Below are 19,350 nucleotides of genomic sequence, written 5' to 3'. Positions count from 1 at the left end.
TTATGTAAAGGGTATTCAAAGATTTTGACATGGTGGCTGGCAGCCATTATGTTTTAAGGCGTTTGTTGAAATTAGTGTATCTTATTTGAGTGTTGTTGTCGGAATACATGGCAAATGGTAACATACAAAAAAACTAAAATTAACAACTTAACACACGTTTTGTTAATTTAAATATGTAATTAAAATGATTCAAGTTGACTCAACACACAAGATCAAATTTCATTAGGTGTTTTTGTATCATATAAAATGAGATAATCAAAGTGTAATAGCTGTGGTAATAGTGACACATTTAACACGTAATATCTAAGATTTTTTTGTTTCATCTTTCGATGTGCTCATACGGTAAAAAATAATAACTCTACAATCTTTGACAAGGATAATAAGAACAAAAACTTATATTTCGATATAAATTTCAACTTTAAGGCATCTTTTTACAGAAATTCCGTACGGATCTTCGTTATTACTAACTTCTTAGAAGTATGTCTAATCGAGCTTTGTTCTTTTAATAAATAAAATTAAATATCCATATCCTCCGACGTGTCTGTCCGATATTTTGTTTCTTTGACAAAACAAAACTGATAAAAAACTAGAACTGGACGCACGTAAGCGTGAGAACCAGAAACTTAATATAATTCCTTAGGTAAAAATTCATATAGGTCACCAAGGGCATAAACAGTCATTTAATAGCCTTTAATATGAGCTTTACACATCCCAGTATGTCAGTATTTTTATCTTATTAGTATTATTAAATATTTTCCTGGAATAATAAGGTAACGCTGAAAAGAATCAGCACTAGAAACTCAGGTACTCTTTGATATTCAGAGAAGAACACGAATGAATAAGCACAACAAAAAACATTGATGATAACATTTATAGTAAAATTCATATTTTATATGTAGCCTCACATAAGCTTTTCACTCTACATTCCTACATGTAGGGTCATATTAGTAAACATCTTGCAATAAACGCAGATGTGACACAGATAAAATCTAGCATGAGTTCCATGGGAGCACTACCGTAATGACATTGGACTGATCATTCTGCCGGGCACGACTCCCAGTAAACTTAACTGTAACGGTGCCAGACATAGGACAACTTGCCATGCCGCAACACGCATAGCAAAGTATACGCAAATATTAGTTGTAGCCTACGTGTATTTACTTAGCTAGCACTACTTGAGTCCAGTGCAATATTCAAAACTAACTTGCAGAATTTATTCATTGATGCTACTTAGTTTGTGACAACCTTGATATTCGATAGCAATATAGACATAAACGGTGTAAATATTGAAATCACAATAAATAAAGATCCTTAAGCTCAAAGAGAGCTTCCAAACTTGTTCGATTAAGGTTAAAAGGCAAGTATCATATAACTAGGAATCGAAACAAACACTATTTACAAAGTAGCTTGTAATAACTATGACCAATACATATTATTATTTTACCGACCTTCTTTTAAGACAGATAAATTGGTTAAATAAACCAACCGTTTGCGGGACTTGTTAACAATTACGATACAAGGTTTCCGGTGTCAATTCAGACTAATGTTAGGCCCGCTTTTGTGGCCATTCGGTGTAAACAACTGAGCCTTCGAGCAGCAAACCGTTCACCGCTGCATAGGCAGTGAAAACGTGTAATTTGTCCGATTGTCATTGATGTAATGATGGCTAATTAGGCCCGGGGCAAATGTAGACACTATTGTTACCCGCACAGGGCACAACAGCAGCAAAAATTAGGTGGATACCTGCAGTTTATAAACCACTTTTTATTCTGCGAATCGTTTTACGCTTGGCTTAATGTAATTTAGTCAATAAGTAATGCATGGTTTGGGAAACAAGCAAATGTTCGCAAGAGGGCCACATTTTCTCCGATAGCATTTTGTTCTTAAAAAGCTTATTGACAATGCAAGCAAGCAACTCAAGCAGATAATACGCTGTTTACAGACAGGACGGGCGTCCGGGCGGCATCCTATAAATATCGATCAAGTCAAGCGTCATTGTAGAGCCCCCTCATTCGTCTGGTTGTCATTAACGACTTCAACTGCAACAGTATTGCTCTGAATTTTGGAATCTTTGCCCTATTTACCAGTTATTGTACCTAAGTTTGCGTTATGCCCTATTTGTTTAGTTACGATTATGATCTTATCGCGTTGAAGTCTTTTTGAACCACCATTTATATCTCGTGTGAACTGCTATTGTGTCTAAGTTTGTGCAGCGCCTTATTTGTCAATTTGTCATTCGTATAATGACAGCTAATAAGGGTTGACTATGGCGATCGTATCGGCGCGCGCGCACTCGCCACCGCGGACGCGCGTGCTCATTCGACGCTTTATTATGTCATTACGGTGTACTTGACAACAATGGCAGGGATTGTCTTGTGCGTGACATAATGCAGTGTTGTGATTGTTGCACATAATGTAACATATTGTAATGTATCATTCTAAAATAGGTAACATTGGAAACTAGCGCAAAACAAGGTGTCGTCAGTCCGCTACTGGACATGAATGGCCTTTTATAAGGTCATCTAAAACATACAAATTAATCTAGTTAATCTGTCATCCAAAAGCATAATTATTAAGATTTAAACGCTATAAAACAAATAAATAATGGCGGAAACAAAGAAGACATTACTAAAATAATTTTGTCGCTCTATTTTCCTTTACCCAATTTCTGCTAATTGTCCCTGATTGTTATCTATGCGCGCGCCAACTTGTTAATGATATTTATTTGCATATCTACTAACATGACATTCATAATTAAGTTAACGATCTAAGTCTAAGTCCCCGAAAGATGAAAAATTAACATTGAATCCAACAACGGAACACAAGAAACGAAAGTTCGAGTTTGCAAATTTTGGCAAAAGCTACAAATAAATACATGTTAACCACAGATACCACAATACCACAGAAATATAGTTCACCAACGACAATACAACCGCTTATCATCGTGCGAAAGAGGGCATGCAAACAACGGTCGTACCTACTGCATGAAATGATAATTTAATTTAGGGGTCTATCACTGATTACTAGTTACCAGTGACAGTGACTAGTGGCACTAGTGCAGAACTAGGTAGCTGCCTCACTAGTTCAACAGTTCATTCTTCTGTATAGAGTCAGTGAACTGAGTTTACATGCGGCAAGGCCAGCGTAGTGAGGGCACGCATCAAACGAATAAATTAGGTTGTATCTGCGGATATGCATCTATCGTATAAACAGAAGTTTATAGAACTATCGTAAGTGTATTGCGCTAAACGCTGAATTATTTTGGAATTGCAAGGATATGATCAAGGCTGAGATTGTTGTGATTTATATTTGTTTTGGTAGCATTAAAGGCCAAAGAGCCTCATGAATGTAGAGCATGGCATTTTTAAGAGACCCAGAACGATTGTCTAGTATTGTCTAATTAATTTTGTTGCGGGTCCAATGACAGTTAACTTTCCCCCGGGACAAACTTGACCATCACTGGTTGGGTTTTTATTGGCGGTCAAGCTGTAGATCCTGGCTACACAGGAGCTGCAGCGGTGGGAACGAGAGGTGGGAATAGTCCTGTAGTATTGTCTAAATGGTAAAATAGTAAGTACATAATGCACCCTAAGGGCATAGTAAGTAATTAAGTAAGAGTATAAATTTTATTTATGTTATACGTATTTTTAAAACCCACCCCTACAAAATGTCTATGATATATTTGCATTATTAGAAAATGAAAGCATTTGTCACAAAAGTATTTTTTTACAAGGTAAGTATTTCTATACAATAAGTAACTGTTATTACTCGAGGCAAAGACGAATATAACGCACTTGGAAAATATATTAGGCTATTAAACTTCGCAAAGTAGCATACAGAGTGATAGAGAGAGCCTCGATTATCGTTTTTGCAGTGAAACAAAAACAACACAACTTATTTATTTTTAAGGTCGACAGCGACATCTGTTCAAACACGAAGAAGTTACTGATTACTCTCTTAGATACTAGATGGCGCTAGTGTGTTGCATAACCACGAGGGAGAGATCGATAGCAACATGGCCTTGTATGTCAAAAAGCACGTGGGTTGACAATAACAATAGACATTTCTAACTGTAATTATAACTTTTTTTAAATGAGAAAGATTATGATTAATTAATTTAGACGAAGTCTGCTATAAATCTTCAAGTATATTAAGTTTTGTGTGATAGAAATAGAAATAATATTAATAGCATTCGAGAGCCGTATCAGTACACTGGCGACATCTGTTGACATCCTATGGATTTAGCGTATGGTCCCTTATCAACTAGATGGCGTTGAACAAACACATCTAAAAATAACCCGTGAAGGTAGATTTCTACATACGACACGGCGCTCTAATAGAATAGTTTTAGACTGGTCAGGTTACATGTACAAAATATAAGTTCCGCTTGCGTCATTCGGTGGATATCAAAATGCGGCCTCTTACCTTAATTCAAAGACTATAATAATATTAACTATTATAATATACCTGCTTAGGTATCTAAAACAATTTTGTTCCACATTCAGCATGCAAGGCAATGTATGTAGAATTAATAGAGAATTGTTTTAAAAATAAATCTAAATACATCAGCAATCAGGATCCGAAACCATGTATTGGACCATATGACAGGTTCAAATTACGGAAGCAATAAATAGGACAGAGCCTATCAACGTTAGTCGAGACCCGTATGAGCAACATTGGACGCACTACATAGACTTGTATTGGTGGATGTCGTGGGTAAGCAATGAGTAAACGGACCCTACATACAATATAGCTCTGTCCTTGTCGCTAACATTTTCTGTTGAGAGGGTGCGTAATCTCCGACACTCGTTGGTATAGTCAGCGTCAAATAGTTCGTGACACCCAAAGTGGTCAAAAAATTTACAACAACCATATTCGAATTGTAATGAAGACGCGTTACGGACTTTTTGGCTACTTTGGGTGTCACGAACTACATATTTGACGCTGATGCAAACGCGACCATGTCGGAAGACATCGGGGAGAGTACGGAGGGAGGGTTACTGAATCGCGTTTGCATCGCGACAGAAACGCGTTTATGAGGACGAGGGCACACAGCTAGCGACCTCATTGCGACTGTATCGATGCGAACGTGCGACAGAATCGCTACAAAAAGTCGCCGTGGGCGAGGGGCCTTTATTTTTATTTTTCTTTATTCAGAAAACCACAGCTCTTTATAATAATAATACAAACAGGTATTTTTGTTCTTACAGCACAACAGTCAAAGGGGCAAAAAAAAAGAAACATAGGCTGCATGCAGGGTGTGTGTGTGTGTGTGTGTGTGTGTGTGTGTGTGTGTGTGTGTGTGTGTGTGTGAGTGTGTGTGAGTGTGCGTGAGTTTTCATTTACCTAATAAGTCGCAAATCTCCCTCTCGAAAGAGTGCCTGGACGTGCAAAACAAATCGACTTATTCTTATGTTATTGTTACCTGAGCATGCACGTGAGCTGCACGTCGTGCTGGTAGCGCGCGAGCGCGGGCGCGCCCTCCACGCGCACGGCGCTGACCTTCTCGCGCAGCGCGCCGCCGCAGCCGCAGCGCTCGCGCAGGATCGACATGATGTTACCTGAGCATGCACGTGAGCTGCACGTCGTGCTGGTAGCGCGCGAGCGCGGGCGCGCCCTCCACGCGCACGGCGCTGACCTTCTCGCGCAGCGCGCCGCCGCAGCCGCAGCGCTCGCGCAGGATCGACATGATGTTACCTGAGCATGCACGTGAGCTGCACGTCGTGCTGGTAGCGCGCGAGCGCGGGCGCGCCCTCCACGCGCACGGCGCTGACCTTCTCGCGCAGCGCGCCGCCGCAGCCGCAGCGCTCGCGCAGGATCGACATGATGTTACCTGAGCATGCACGTGAGCTGCACGTCGTGCTGGTAGCGCGCGAGCGCGGGCGCGCCCTCCACGCGCACGGCGCTGACCTTCTCGCGCAGCGCGCCGCCGCAGCCGCAGCGCTCGCGCAGGATCGACATGATGTTACCTGAGCATGCACGTGAGCTGCACGTCGTGCTGGTAGCGCGCGAGCGCGGGCGCGCCCTCCACGCGCACGGCGCTGACCTTCTCGCGCAGCGCGCCGCCGCAGCCGCAGCGCTCGCGCAGGATCGACATGATGTTCGCCTGCCGGAGGAACGCCACCACCTGCGAAAATAAAACAACTTAAAAGACATTCATGCCCGTTTTGTGGTGGTGCTGGGCATGTCATGTTCACGTCATGTCCTTTCGTTCATAGTAAACAGTACGCCGAGAACATGTGATTGAGGACCTGTTCTTGGACGACGAAATTATGGACTCACTAGCGGCCGCCCGCGACATCGTACGCGTGGATACCCCCGTTAGATATCATGTTGATAGATGGCGTTTCACGTCTTCCCCCGCATGAATATTTTTACGAACGACAAAAACAGTAGTTTGTCCAGCGCTGTAGATTTTAACGAATGACGATAGATGGCGCTTTTTAGACATGTCTTATTTATTTATTGAAATTTATTTGTCACATATCGTGATAAATGTTAATCTGGGTTATAAACAATAATACTGTAAAGTTTCAACAAAATCTGTTCAGTAGTTTTTGCGTGAAAGAGTAACAAACATCCAGACATCCAGAAATCATGACATCCAGACATCCAAACTTTCGCCTTTATAATATTAGTAGAATCAATCTGCATAATGCCCCAAGATAAATAAACTGTTCTAATAGCAATTCGCTCTCACCACTAAGTAGGTACCACTTGTTGTAATCAAGGGCAATTTGGGGCTCTGTAAAAATATTTTATAGACGAAAGAGCGCTTTTAAATTAGAGGCGTGAAGAAGTTAGTCCAGTCAATAAAGCATTATAGATGGAAATCCGTGGAACACAATTTTTGACTTTAGGACTTTATTTAGACTAGTTAGGAGGTGAACATAGCAAAAGTCCCCGCCCTTAGCCCTTGAGCCGGCAGGGTGAGGGGGGTTTAAAGGTACCACTTTTCGGTTTTTCGCTTAATCCTCGGAAACTATGCGTCCTAGTGACATGACTACTATGAACCAAAAAAAGCTTATTCAATTTGCTACAGGTGAGATAGTCAAGTTTTTCTATAACTTGTATAGTTTTTGCGGCATCTGTTCTAGAAAGTCTGTAATATTGGAAATTTTATTTTTGTCTTACATGTTCCCATTAGGAGAAAATCGACTAAATCAACATTGAGCAAATATTTTAGACATGCGGAAGCATGTTAAGCCTAGTTCCAGGGAGAGGACTGCACTGTGCGTATATTTAGACGAATCAATTGGAGCCACTTTTGACTCCACATCACTCAAAAACTACTGTGCATTAACACTTCAAATTTGGCTCATGTGTTGAGACTTGCAAGATAAACATCAGCTTCAAATTTCATAAATATACCTCAAACGGTTCTTTAGGTATTAACGTCCAAAAATCTACATATCTGACCTATAGACCAAATTCTAACAACTTCCAGATGACCTTGAAGGTTCAAATTTGGCATACAGATAGGTAGATGTGTAAATACAAAGGAACAAATAAAAAACCAGTAAATTTTAACATTTTACATTATTAGATAGATTTTAGTGTTCTAAATGTCGATTTTTAAACGTCAATACCTAAATAACCGTTTGAGGTATATTTATGAAATTTGAAGCTGATGTTTATCTTGCAAGTCTCAACACATGAGCCAAATTTGAAGTGTTAATGCACAGTAGTTTTTCAGTGATGAGGAGTCAAAAATGGCTCCAATTGGGTCGTCTAAATATACGCACGGTGCAGTCCCCTCCCTGGAACTAGGCTTAACGTGCTCCCGCATGTCTAAAATGTTTGCTTAATCTTGATTTAGTCGATTTTCTATTGATGGGAACATGTAAGACAAAAATAAAATTTCCAAAATTACAGACCTTCTAGAGCAGATGCCGTGAAAACTATAAAAAATATAGAAAAACTTGACTGTCTCACCTGTAGCAAATTGAATAAGCTTTTTTTGGTTCATAGTAGTCTTGCCACTAGGACGCATAGTTTCCGAGGATTAAGAGAAAAACCGAAAAGTAGTACCTTTAAACCCCCCTCTCCCCGGCGGCTCAAGGGCTAAGGGCGGGGACTTTTGCTATGTTCACCTCCTAACTAGTCTAAATAAAGTCCCGAGGTCAGAAATTATGTTCCACGGATTTCTCTCTACACCGTCGTTAAAGCATTCATTGACTGGACTAAGTGATGCAGTGGCGCCATTGTGACGCGCCTGCCGCGCCACTGTTAATTTTCTTACAATGTTTAGAAGCGCAACGCACGTCGTATTTTTCGCGACAGTGGCGCCTTGCCACTGTAGTCTACAAAGCTTCCTCACGCCTCTAAATTGAAGTCGCCTTAGTCGTATTTAGTCTTTAATTTATTTACAAAGCTTCCGCACGCCTCTAAATTGAAGTCGCCTTAGTCGTATTTAGTCTTTAATTTATTTCTATTGACTCACCTTGTCATTATAAGCCACGGGTATCTCCTGGTGGGCGGTGAGCGGCGCGTCGCCCGCCGCGACGGGCGGCCGCGGCGGCGGCGTCGGCGCCTGCGGGAAACGGTCAATATAAACAAAACAATAGACATGTTGACACCACCAATCAATTGACGTACTTTTTAAAACTGTCAAAACGAAACTCTCCCATAGATTTTGTATGGCACTACAAGCAAGTGAACGTCACTATTTTGTCACCTCAAATAAACTACTTTTTTCAATTACAATGCGACCAAAAATCGTAATTTACAGGTAATTTAAAATTAATTAAGTTATTAAGACCAGAAAGAAGTTTTTTTTTAGAAAAGTTGTGATTTCGAATTATTGGAGAATGGTGTCAAATTGTCCATTCATCGACAAAGTATGCCAACAAGAGTCTAAAAGGTCCAAGTAAAAGAGCTTTTCTGTGAAATGCATGCAACGTTGCGGGATTATGGCGTCAAGTTTCGACAAACCATATCGATGTCTTTTGATTATTTATTGGCTTTCTAAAGAAATTTGCTGATATAATGTTACAATGCTGCTCTATTACGAGAACCAACTGCGCCCAAATTATCTGTGTCAAAGGGTTGACTTGCAGTTATTCCGTTAACTTTCCAACTCCATGTAATTCATGGTAGGTGCCTAACTTGGTCGCAAATTGAGTAATGCTGTATAAATATGACAAAGCTGGCTTGCGTAATAAGCATGCTATTTTAAACACTGTTTTCAACGTATTCTTGAACTCTGTCGTACGCGTAAAAAGGAACACCACAAAAAATAACAATAAAAACAAAACAACGCACAAAGCAGAAACATAAAAACCACACAGTTCAATAAAACATAACCACGCAACATAAAAAACCTGAACCTATAAAGTAACAGAAAACAAAAACAAACCCATTTGAATGGCCACAAAAAGCGATGGACAACACAATATATGCAAAACACTGAGATGAACAGATATAGTGATATGATAATACCACCTGGCGCCCACACGAAGCGCGATGGACAAGCAATAACACCCAGCGACATATACTGATACTATGATGAATATGCATGACCTTACTCTGCGTTACGAGAACAATATTGCTCTAGAAAAGCTTATATGAAATAATTTATCAGCAAAGTTCACCGGGAAACTGTTAAGGCTCTCTCTCCTATATTGTAGTACTGGGTGAGTAAGATATTCGAAATGAAAACAGAGGTGGAATTGTGTAAAGCAATCGTAATCATTTGACAGTTCATAACGTACGATAAAGTCAGTTAAACAAAGCGTTTGACAGAATAATCGTACGTTATGAACTGTCAAATGATTACGATTGCTTTACACAATTCCACCTCAGTTTGTGGGCTAGAGTTCTAGGACTACTGTCAAATCATTTCAAGCAAGTGTAAGGTCATGCCGTAACCCAACTAAATGAAACGAAACCAAAAAAAAAAAGACATAAAGCTGACACTCACATTTAACACCACAAAAGTCTCCGAAACGACGGCCAAATGGTTCTGGTGGGACCGTGGTATGGCAAAATGTTCAAAGTTTTTTAGATAAGCCCGTCATAGTGAAGATATAGAAAACGTCCTCTGTGTTACGGGAGAAAAGAATTTGGTTGACGTAATCAAAGCTTTTGTAAGTGACTTTAACTACTTTAGAAATTGGAAAATTGATTTATTTTTTAATTTGTGTAACACGAATCCTTTGCCAATTGCCAATAACCACTAAATAAAACAAAACCCACCGATCCCTCTATCTCCAAATTGCCGTGTGTAAAGGGCCATGTTGTTTTAGCCAAATGACGTCCACTGCTGGACAAAGGCCTTCCCCAAGGTTTTCCACAATGAACGGTCCTGCGCTGCCCGCATCCAGGCTCTTCCCGCGACCTTTACCAGATCATCGGTCCAAAGGCCCATATTTCTAATTTATAGTTTATAATGGATGCAATTAATAATTGAGTATCCCACCAAAACTTCAGCCATCGTTTCAAAATCTACCATATCACACAAAATCTACCATATTACACAAAATCTACCACACCCTAGCAACACCGACCTGGTCAACAACGTGCCTCCGCCGCTGAGGCAGCAGCGGCGAGAAAGGCCCGGCTTGCGGCGCGCGCGGCAGTCGCGGGTCGATGAACGTCGTCCGCCGCATCACGTGGTCCACGAAGAAACGCTGCAAACGCGTGCGATGTTAGTAAGCTTTGGCGTCTCGAGGGTTAAGGTGGAATCGAAAAAATTTTTTTTTATGTATAAGGCATGTATTTGACCACAATCGCACCTGGTGTTTAGTGGGATGCAGTCTAGGATGGTAAAGCCTGGCCCGTGAGCACGTAGAATTTTGTACAATGACCCCAAGCTACCCATCCTTATCGCTCGCACGTAATTATGTTGCTTTCGCACTCGCACACTCACTGCGGGCGCCCGTCGCACAGTCGCGACAGCAATATAATTACGCGCGAGCGATAAGGATGGGTAGCTTGGGGTCATTGGACAAAATTCTACGTGCTCACGGACCAGGCTTTACATAATATCTGCATATAATATACCTGACTTTTGTAACTGAACAAAATGTGCGCTTGCGCATTGTCAGTATCAAACTTCGGCGTTGGTTAGACTACCATGAGCATCAAGGGTTAAGGAGGACTCAAAAAATTTAAGCAACTTTAGTAACTAACTGGACTAAACACTGTATAATGTGCGCGTGCGCATTGTTAGTATCAAGCATTAGCGTGGTTAGACTACCTACGCATTGCAAGGGTTAAGTTGGAATCGATTTTTTTTAAATACCTAACTTCAGTCTAACTAAACTAAGAAACGCTGCAAAACGCGTGCGCTTTGATAGTAGAGCTTTAGGCTAGACTGCCTACACACCTCAAGGGCTATTGTGGTCACAATGATAAAGTACGTAACTAACTGCAGAATATGCGCGTGCGCATTGTTAGTACAAAGCTTTAGTGTTAGTTAGTTTTCACATTTACGGCGTTAAAGAGAACTCTCTGTCGCAGTATTTTAAACGCGCTAGACGTTAGTTAGTCTGATTTACTGAAAACGTTGTAGAACATCATCTGATAGCGTTTTTTCTGATCACGTTCGAAGGAGGACAAATCTCGGTTGGTCTTGGATACCATATCGAGGTACTATCTTCTATAACCATGCCATTCCTGGTCAGTTGAATGTCTGACCCAAACGGTCGGTCTACCGACTCGCTGAACATATTGTTGAGCACCATCTCGTCTATTTACTGATAACATAATGCTAGAAAGACATTCGGGCACAATCTTCGAAACAATGTTCAAACTATATGTAACGAAAATACCTTGGAAATATACATTCACATCACATTACTATGCTTTGTTACCTTGCCATTCCTATCCAGTTTAGTGTCCCACCCAAGTGGCAGGTCTCGATCCGACTCGCTGAACATATTGACCAACGCCACCAAGTCCCGGTTGTGTTGATAACGCTCGAAGGATGCTGTGTCCCGGCGGATCTTGGAGATCATGTGCTTGAGGGTAGAGTTGCAGTTGTAGAGGGATGACGCTTCCTGAAATAACAACAAGACGGAGTTAGGAAATAGCTAGGAGGTGCACTTCAGCTTCGTTAGACTATAAGCAAAAGAGAACTATAAATTAAGTGCCAAAATAGGGCGACTGCTATAGTAATTAGCCTATATAATATATGTATTGGCATATTGGATTGTTAATAAGTAAGAGACAAAAATATTTATTACATTAGACTGCATATTGCTCAGAAAAAATATTTGTCTTTTTTCCTCTCTTAATAACTTCCATTAGGCTTGTTTCTTTTCATTTTAGGCAAGTTGGCCAATAACTATGTATTGGATAATTACTATAGCGATCACCCTACTGGTCAAAGGAGATCTTAATGGCATGATTATGTCTTAATTACAAGCGAATGACTCATAATTAATATTTGATTTTAATAACGTAAATGAATTTAACTGTTGTCGTCATTTAAGCCCGGAAACAGAATCGCTGCTATTAACAACAGAGTCGATTATTACCTCATCATGTTAACGTAACATTAATTATGGACCAGTCTGATAACATTTTACAAATTATTACGTTTGTATATCTGTTATTTAATGACTAATGGCTAATCGCCACTTTGTAAGCGTTACAAATGTCTCGCCGTGACCGGTCGGACACCTTTAGTGCCGATATCATCAGTTGAAATGCATGAACTGGTTACCGGTAACGTTATTATTGTATCTCACTCATTTTATTATACTATTTTCGGATCCGATATTAATTTTTAACGATCTTTCAATGGCCTGATCTACATAATTTGATTTAAACGTCCATTTTATGAGCTCAAATTGAAACACGGTTATGAGCAGTTATTTAGATATGCGTAGAACTTTATGAATATTCAAATCGTATTGAATCGATGTCGCAAATTAGAGATTATTGATCTTGCATCGTTTAATCATGTCAACGATGATTTAATTAAGTATTTTTTATATCTGAATCAAATAAATTAAAGCATTATTATCCATTCTAGCCTAAACTACTTGCAAGGCCAAAAAAGGGCCAGTTCAGCTCTGTTCCTAAAATCTAACTAGAGTTAAGTAACGGTATTACATTTTTTAAATTGTCTCATTACAAAGTTCAGAAATAAATGAAATTAAAGACTTTATTGGCCACGCTAACGGTTTACATTACATGGTTGAGTTAACTGCGCAACTCACTGGAATGCAAGTCTCCCTCGCACTCACCCGTGTTCGTCCCGTTCGTACCAGAGCGTCGATGTGACGTCACGGCCAAGGTGCGCAGTGAACTCGACCGGGTGGTATCCTCACTTATCAAGCTTAGATTTTTTACTTAAAATATAATAGTAAGACACGGGTCTTAACGCGACGTTTATTAATGAGTTACGTTATGTACTCACGGCTTGACGTTTCGGCTGCGATGCTGCCACCGTGGTCACTCATTAATAAACGTCGCGTTAAGACCCGTGTCTTACTATTTTAATGAGGGTTTTCGCGAATGAAAAATCCGCATACGCAGACGCGAGGTCCAAATGCTGCATGATTGGTTATTTTTGACATGACATTGACAGATATGTCAAAATCCACCAATCACGCAGCAGTCAGACCCCACATCCACGTCCCGCCATCTAGCGGATCTTTCATTCGCGAAAACCCTCTTTGTAATGGAACGCGAAAGTTTAAAATCTCAGTTTTTTTACTTGTTAAAAACATCACTCACTTGGTTCATATGCAGTATGGAGTAGAAGTCTGGTCGCGCTAGAAATTCTGCAGCGGGGTGGGGGGCGTGGGGTTCCGAGGCGCGTGACGTGCCGGCGGCGGGCGGCGCGGGCGCAGGCGGTGCCTCCTCCTCGGAGAGCTGTGTCCGCGTCATCGTGCGGCGGATGGATTGGTATCTGGAAGGGTAATTGATTATTTTAGTCTTTAGAGTACTTCAGCTAAACTACAGGTAATGCAAAATACTAAGGCTGGGTTGCACCATCTTACTTTAACTTTGACAAACGTCAAAAATCTGTCAAACTCCATACAAAAACACCGGTTATCGTTTTAGTTTTTCCATTCAATTATACCGCGTGGTTCATATTCAATTTTATTTGCCAACTAAGGCTGAGTTGCACCACCTAAATGTATAATATAATATATTATAATATAGTATAACGATAACCGGTAGTTTTTGTATGGAGTTTGACAGATTTTTGACGTTTGTTAAAGTTAAAGTTAAAGTAAGGTGATGCAATCCTGCCTAAGTGTTACAAGTTGTTATACTTATGATAAACTAAAGAGCTCTTAAATGTTAGGTTCTGAGAGAAAAGAATAGGACCAATTTCGGTCTTCCCGTGGACGTCATATAAAAGACAAGTAAGGGACAATATGCGAAGATTAGACCTCGCCAACCCATCGGGCTAGCGTGTGTAGGCCAATATCTCCGTTTGAATCTAGTACATTAGAGAGGCTTGTGCTCCTTCTGTAGAGAGAGACTACCGCCTCTGTGGTCTAGTGGTAAGACCACCTGCTTCAGACGCAGAGGTCCCGGGTTCGATTCCCAGAGGGGGCAGATTTTTCTGTTCGGTTTGGTTGGTGGTAGGACTTGTTCTAAGTCCGCCTGGCTAGCTACCACCATCTTACCTAAGTATATCGCCATAACAACAATGTTAACAGCATTGTTGTGTTCCGGCAGTTACAGGTAAGATAGGCAGTTCCTCTGTGGTTTGGGATTCCGGGTGAAGCTCGCTTCCACCTTTGGCCTGATCATCACTTACCATCAGGTGAGATACAGGCCAAGAGCTTCCTCGTTGTGGATAAAAAAAAAGACTAAATAACCTGATAATGATGATTCGAGACTATTAGAGGCAATGGTCCCATGCCTCTAAGCAAGCGTGGGGTATACCAACGCCACGGTATAGCGAGTAAAAATTAACGGTTGAATGAAATTTTGTCAAGTAAAAGCAGTAAACAACTTACCTTCTATCCAGCTGTCTCCTCTGCACCTCGGGCGCTGGTGACCTGGCAGCTGTTCCGTTGACGCCCGGCCTCTGCCACGTCGTGGTCCTGTTGATGTGGTCTATGTAGAACACGCGCCCGTGACTGTCCATCCGAGCTTCCCAACCTGGAGACATATACATAAATTGGTAAATTTAGAAAGTAACGTATATAAAACAAGTAATACCAGGCCTGTTCATCTCCGCGAGTTTACATCGAAAACAAAACACGCACGATGGCCCACCTACAGGATACTATTCGACAAGACCTCACATACGAGCGAACATTGACTCACGCACGCGTATTCTTGTGTATGATAAAGAAAATGGTGTACTAAATGCTGTGCAGTATTTAACTGCCTAAATAATAATAAAAACACAGAATGTACTTTTTAAGTTGCCTCAAGACACTGAGAGGTAAATAAGTAGTTAATATTATTCATGATAATTCATGCTAAATCATGTATTTCCTCCGCCATTTTCCGCAGTTTGGCACCTCACGTCACATCATTTNAATTTGTACACTAAAGTCCATTAAATAATAAATTGAAACCATTAAAACAGATCGACCATGCTTCCCGTTCAACTACCCTCCACGGAATCACTGTTAATTTTCTTACAATGGTTAGAAGCGCAACGCACGTCGTATTTTTCGCGACAGTGGCGCCTTGCCACTGTAGTCTACAAAGCTTCCTCACGCCTCTAAATTGAAGTCACCTTAGTCGTATTTAGTCTTTAATTTATCTCTATTGACTCACCTTATCATTATACGCCACGGGTATCTCCTGGTGGGCGGTGAGCGGCGCGTGGCCCGCCGCGACGGGCGGCCGCGGCGGCGGCGTCGGCGCCTGCGGGAAACGGTCAATATGAACAAAACAATAGACATGTTGACACCACCAATCAATGAGGGCTATCGTTTTAGCGCTCACCAGTTGGCGCCACTGTAGAGTAAGGTCCTGTCACTCGCTAGTAGCGAAGACAGTGGCGCCAGCTGGTGAGCGCGAAAGTGGTAGGAGGACTATCGCATTTGCACTCATTAAGATGGCGTCACTGTAGAGTAAGGTCCTGTCAATCGCCAGGGGTGCCAACTGTTAGGTAAAAAAACGATAGCCCTCATTGACGTACTTTTTAAAACTGTCAAAACGAAACTCTCCCATAGATTTTGTATGGCACTACAAGCAAGTGACGTCACTATTTTGTCACCTCAAATAAACTACTTTTTTCAATTACAATGCGACCAAAAATCGTAATTTACAGGTAATTTAAAATTAAGTAATTAAGTTTTTAAGACCAGAAAGAAGTGTCTTTTTAGAAAAGTTGTGATTTCGAATTATTGGAGAATGGTGTCAAATTGTCCATTCATCAACAAAGTATGCCAACAAGAGTCTAAAAGGTCCTAGTAAAAGAGCTTTTCTGTGAAATGCATGCAACATTGCGGAATTATGGCGTCAAGTTTCATCAAACCATATCGATATCTTTTGATTATTTATTGACTTCCTGAAGAAAGTTGCTGATAGAATGTTACTATGCTGCTCTTTTACGAGAACCAACTGCGCCTAAATTATCTGTGTCAAAGGGTTGACTTGCAGTTATTCCGTTAACTGTCCAACTCCATGTAATACATGGTTGGTGCCGATACACAGCATAAGTTGGTCGCATATTAATGCTGTATATATGTATGATAAAGCTGGCTTGCGTAATAAGCATGCTATTTTAAACACTGCATAACTCTGTAGTACGCGTAAAAAGGAACACCACAAAAAATAACAATAAAAACAAAACAACGCACAAAGCAGAAACATAAAAACCACACAGTTCAATAAAACATAACCACGCAACATAAAAACCAGAACCTATAAAGTAACAGAAAACAAAAACAAACCCATTTGAATGGCCACAAAAAGCGATGGACAACACAATATATGCAAAACACTGAGATGAACAGATATAGTGATATGATAATACCACCTGGCGCCCACACGAAGCGCGATGGACAAGCAATAACACCCAGCGACATATACTGATACTATGATGAATATGCATGACCTTACTCTGCGTTACAAGAACAATATTGCTCTACAAAAGCTTATACATATTATGTAACTAGCTGTGCCCGCGACTTCGTACGCGTGAAAACCCGTTTTCGCAACATTTTTCATTATTGCTCTGCTCCTATTGATTGTAGCGTGATGTTGTATAGCCTATAGCCTTCCTCGATAAAATAGGCTATCTAACACTGAAATAATTTTTCAAATCGGACCAGTAGTTCCGGAGATTAGCGCGTTCAAGTAAACAAACAAACACACTCTTCAGCTTTATAATACAAATCGGAATTTACAAAATAAATTTTATAAATTCCGATTTGTATGAAAATTTTAATAATTAAAATGAAGATATCAAATTTCTGACTTCACCATACCATTTATATGACCATGTTAACATGGGCTAGTGTCGGCTCATATACCCATTTACCTAACACCCTGTAGATATAATCCTACACCAAGAGACTTCTAAGTTCGTCACACACTCTCGCTCCGTATAGTAGTGAATGAGTAGGACATTCGGATTGGAATCATTTTGCGGAGTAGAATTCTAGGATTTCAAGCAAGTGTAAGGTCATGCCGTAACCCAACGAAATGAAACGAAACCAAAAAAAGAGATATAAAGCTGACACTCACATTTAACACCACAAAAGTCTCCGAAACGACGGCCAAATGGTTCTGGTGGGACCGTGGTATGGCAAAATGTTCAAAGTTTTTTAGATAAGCCCGTCATAGTGAAGATATAGAAAACATCCTCTGTGTTACGGAAGACAAAAATTTGGTTGACATAATCAAAGTTTTTGTAAGTGATTAACTTTATTTAACTACTTTAGAAATTGGAAAATTGATTTATTTTTTAATTTGTGTAACACGAATTCTTCGCCAATAACCAATAAATAAAGCAAAAGCTACCGATCCCTCTATCTCCCAATNCTGAGCGTTTCTGTGATGAGACGGGCGGTCTGGCCTTTGGTGAGATGTCTTGGTTCTTGTACTGCTGCTAGGCTATCTTCCTTTTTCTCCTGAGGTCTGTGTTAGGTAGGTACCTACTGAGTTTTTGACGTTTTCTTTCCTTTACATGTTCCGGGTCAGATATTTCTTATGCTTCATTTCTTTGTGTCATAATTGAGTTCACTCTTTTCTATTTCTTGGATAGTAGATGTTTAAATTGATCGTGTGATGTCCACTGTAATAAATGTATCTTTCTTTCTTTCTTTCTTTCTAAATTTTAGTTCCATTTATCCACAACCTCTGAAAAACTTGACCCTTTTGTTTTTTTTTAATAATTACTACGGCGATAACTGTGGTTTTGGGTTTTTGTCGTCTTCTTTGTTGTCTGTTTTCCCTGAGTCGAATATTTCTTCTTTTTTTTTTTGTCTTGGGCTAAATAAATCTTCTCTCTTCGATTATTTGATTTGCACTTTTGACTATTCAGTCGATATTATGCGGTTCTGGGTTTTTGTCGTCTTTTTCGCTGTCTTTTGACATTATTTTTCCATATCTAGTGTTTCTTGTGCTGCTTTTCTTATTTATTTTTATGGTGGGTTAATTTAGTCTTCTCTCTTTCGTTTCTTGGATTGTGCTTGATGCGGTAAGCAGACGGCTGGCCACTAAAAACGGCATTTTTAGGAGCGTCTTCATATTTTCCTAACATTAAACGGTTCGCCTTGGTGTAATCTAATATGATTTCTTTTAGTTCAATGATCTTTATGCAGGGTGATTGTTACATTGAGTTTCTTCCATCGTTTCCATTAAGTTTTTATTTTTTCACTGTTTCGTTGATTTTTTTCGGTGGATATTTTTTATTTCTTTTAGTACTTAAATTATTTTCCGATGTCTTCAAGATATACATGATATTGTCCTCTCAAGGCAAAAGACATTGCTAACTGCCTCGTTGGATTAGGTTTTTATGCTCTTGGTGAAAGTATGTATTCTCATTGAAAAAAATCTTGTTAGATTCAAATTTTCTGGTTGAAATCCGTTTTCCGACAAAGTTGCAGCAGAGCTTGTTGAGCTGTATGTGTACACTGTAGGTTAAATTGCTTTCGATCTGAAGTTTCTTATTGGAATACGTAGTTTCTGCAATCGATTTGAATATTTTGTGGTTCCTATAGGATTTCGTTATTAAATGGTCAATGGCATGGTTTTGGTTCCAGTTTTTGAGTTTTCTTGCTATTAAATGAGTTTTTTAGGCGGAGTATATCTCTTCTGTCTATGATGAAGACCCTTTGCAAAATTCCTTGACTTCTCAGTGCATTTAAGTCTCTTAAAACTGTATTATGTTCGGTTACTCTTTCAATTTTCCGATTCCGGTAAGCTGATGTTCTATCTGATAGTATTTATCTTTGCATGTGTAAATAT

At 40.1% G+C, this 19,350-nt stretch overlaps 1 protein-coding gene across 2 annotated transcripts in view; it reads right to left on the bottom strand.

Annotated features, from left to right (window-relative positions):
* The window catches only part of Hecw (Hecw ubiquitin protein ligase), a 109,055-nt gene that overhangs the window by 47,828 nt on the left and 41,877 nt on the right, over nt 1–19,350 (bottom strand). Inside the window, exons 5-10 of one of the 2 annotated variants that reach the window (XM_028307511.1) lie at nt 14,931–15,075; nt 13,690–13,864; nt 11,817–12,002; nt 10,509–10,631; nt 8,444–8,533; nt 5,970–6,127 (exon numbers count right to left, since the gene is read on the bottom strand). In XM_028307511.1, the coding sequence (XP_028163312.1) occupies nt 5,970–6,127; nt 8,444–8,533; nt 10,509–10,631; nt 11,817–12,002; nt 13,690–13,864; nt 14,931–15,075 (877 nt within the window). Of the gene's footprint in view, nt 1–5,425; nt 5,677–5,969; nt 6,128–8,443; nt 8,534–10,508; nt 10,632–11,816; nt 12,003–13,689; nt 13,865–14,930; nt 15,076–19,350 lie in introns of those variants that run through there. The other variant, XM_028307512.1, reaches the window with a different exon arrangement.

This window comes from Ostrinia furnacalis, unplaced genomic scaffold (assembly GCF_004193835.3).
Source record: "Ostrinia furnacalis isolate ACB-3 unplaced genomic scaffold, ASM419383v2 OfSCF2274, whole genome shotgun sequence".
Taxonomy (NCBI): domain Eukaryota; kingdom Metazoa; phylum Arthropoda; class Insecta; order Lepidoptera; family Crambidae; genus Ostrinia; species Ostrinia furnacalis.
The sequence above is the reverse complement of the archived record's forward strand: the minus strand, read 5'-3'. Positions and strand labels throughout refer to the sequence as shown.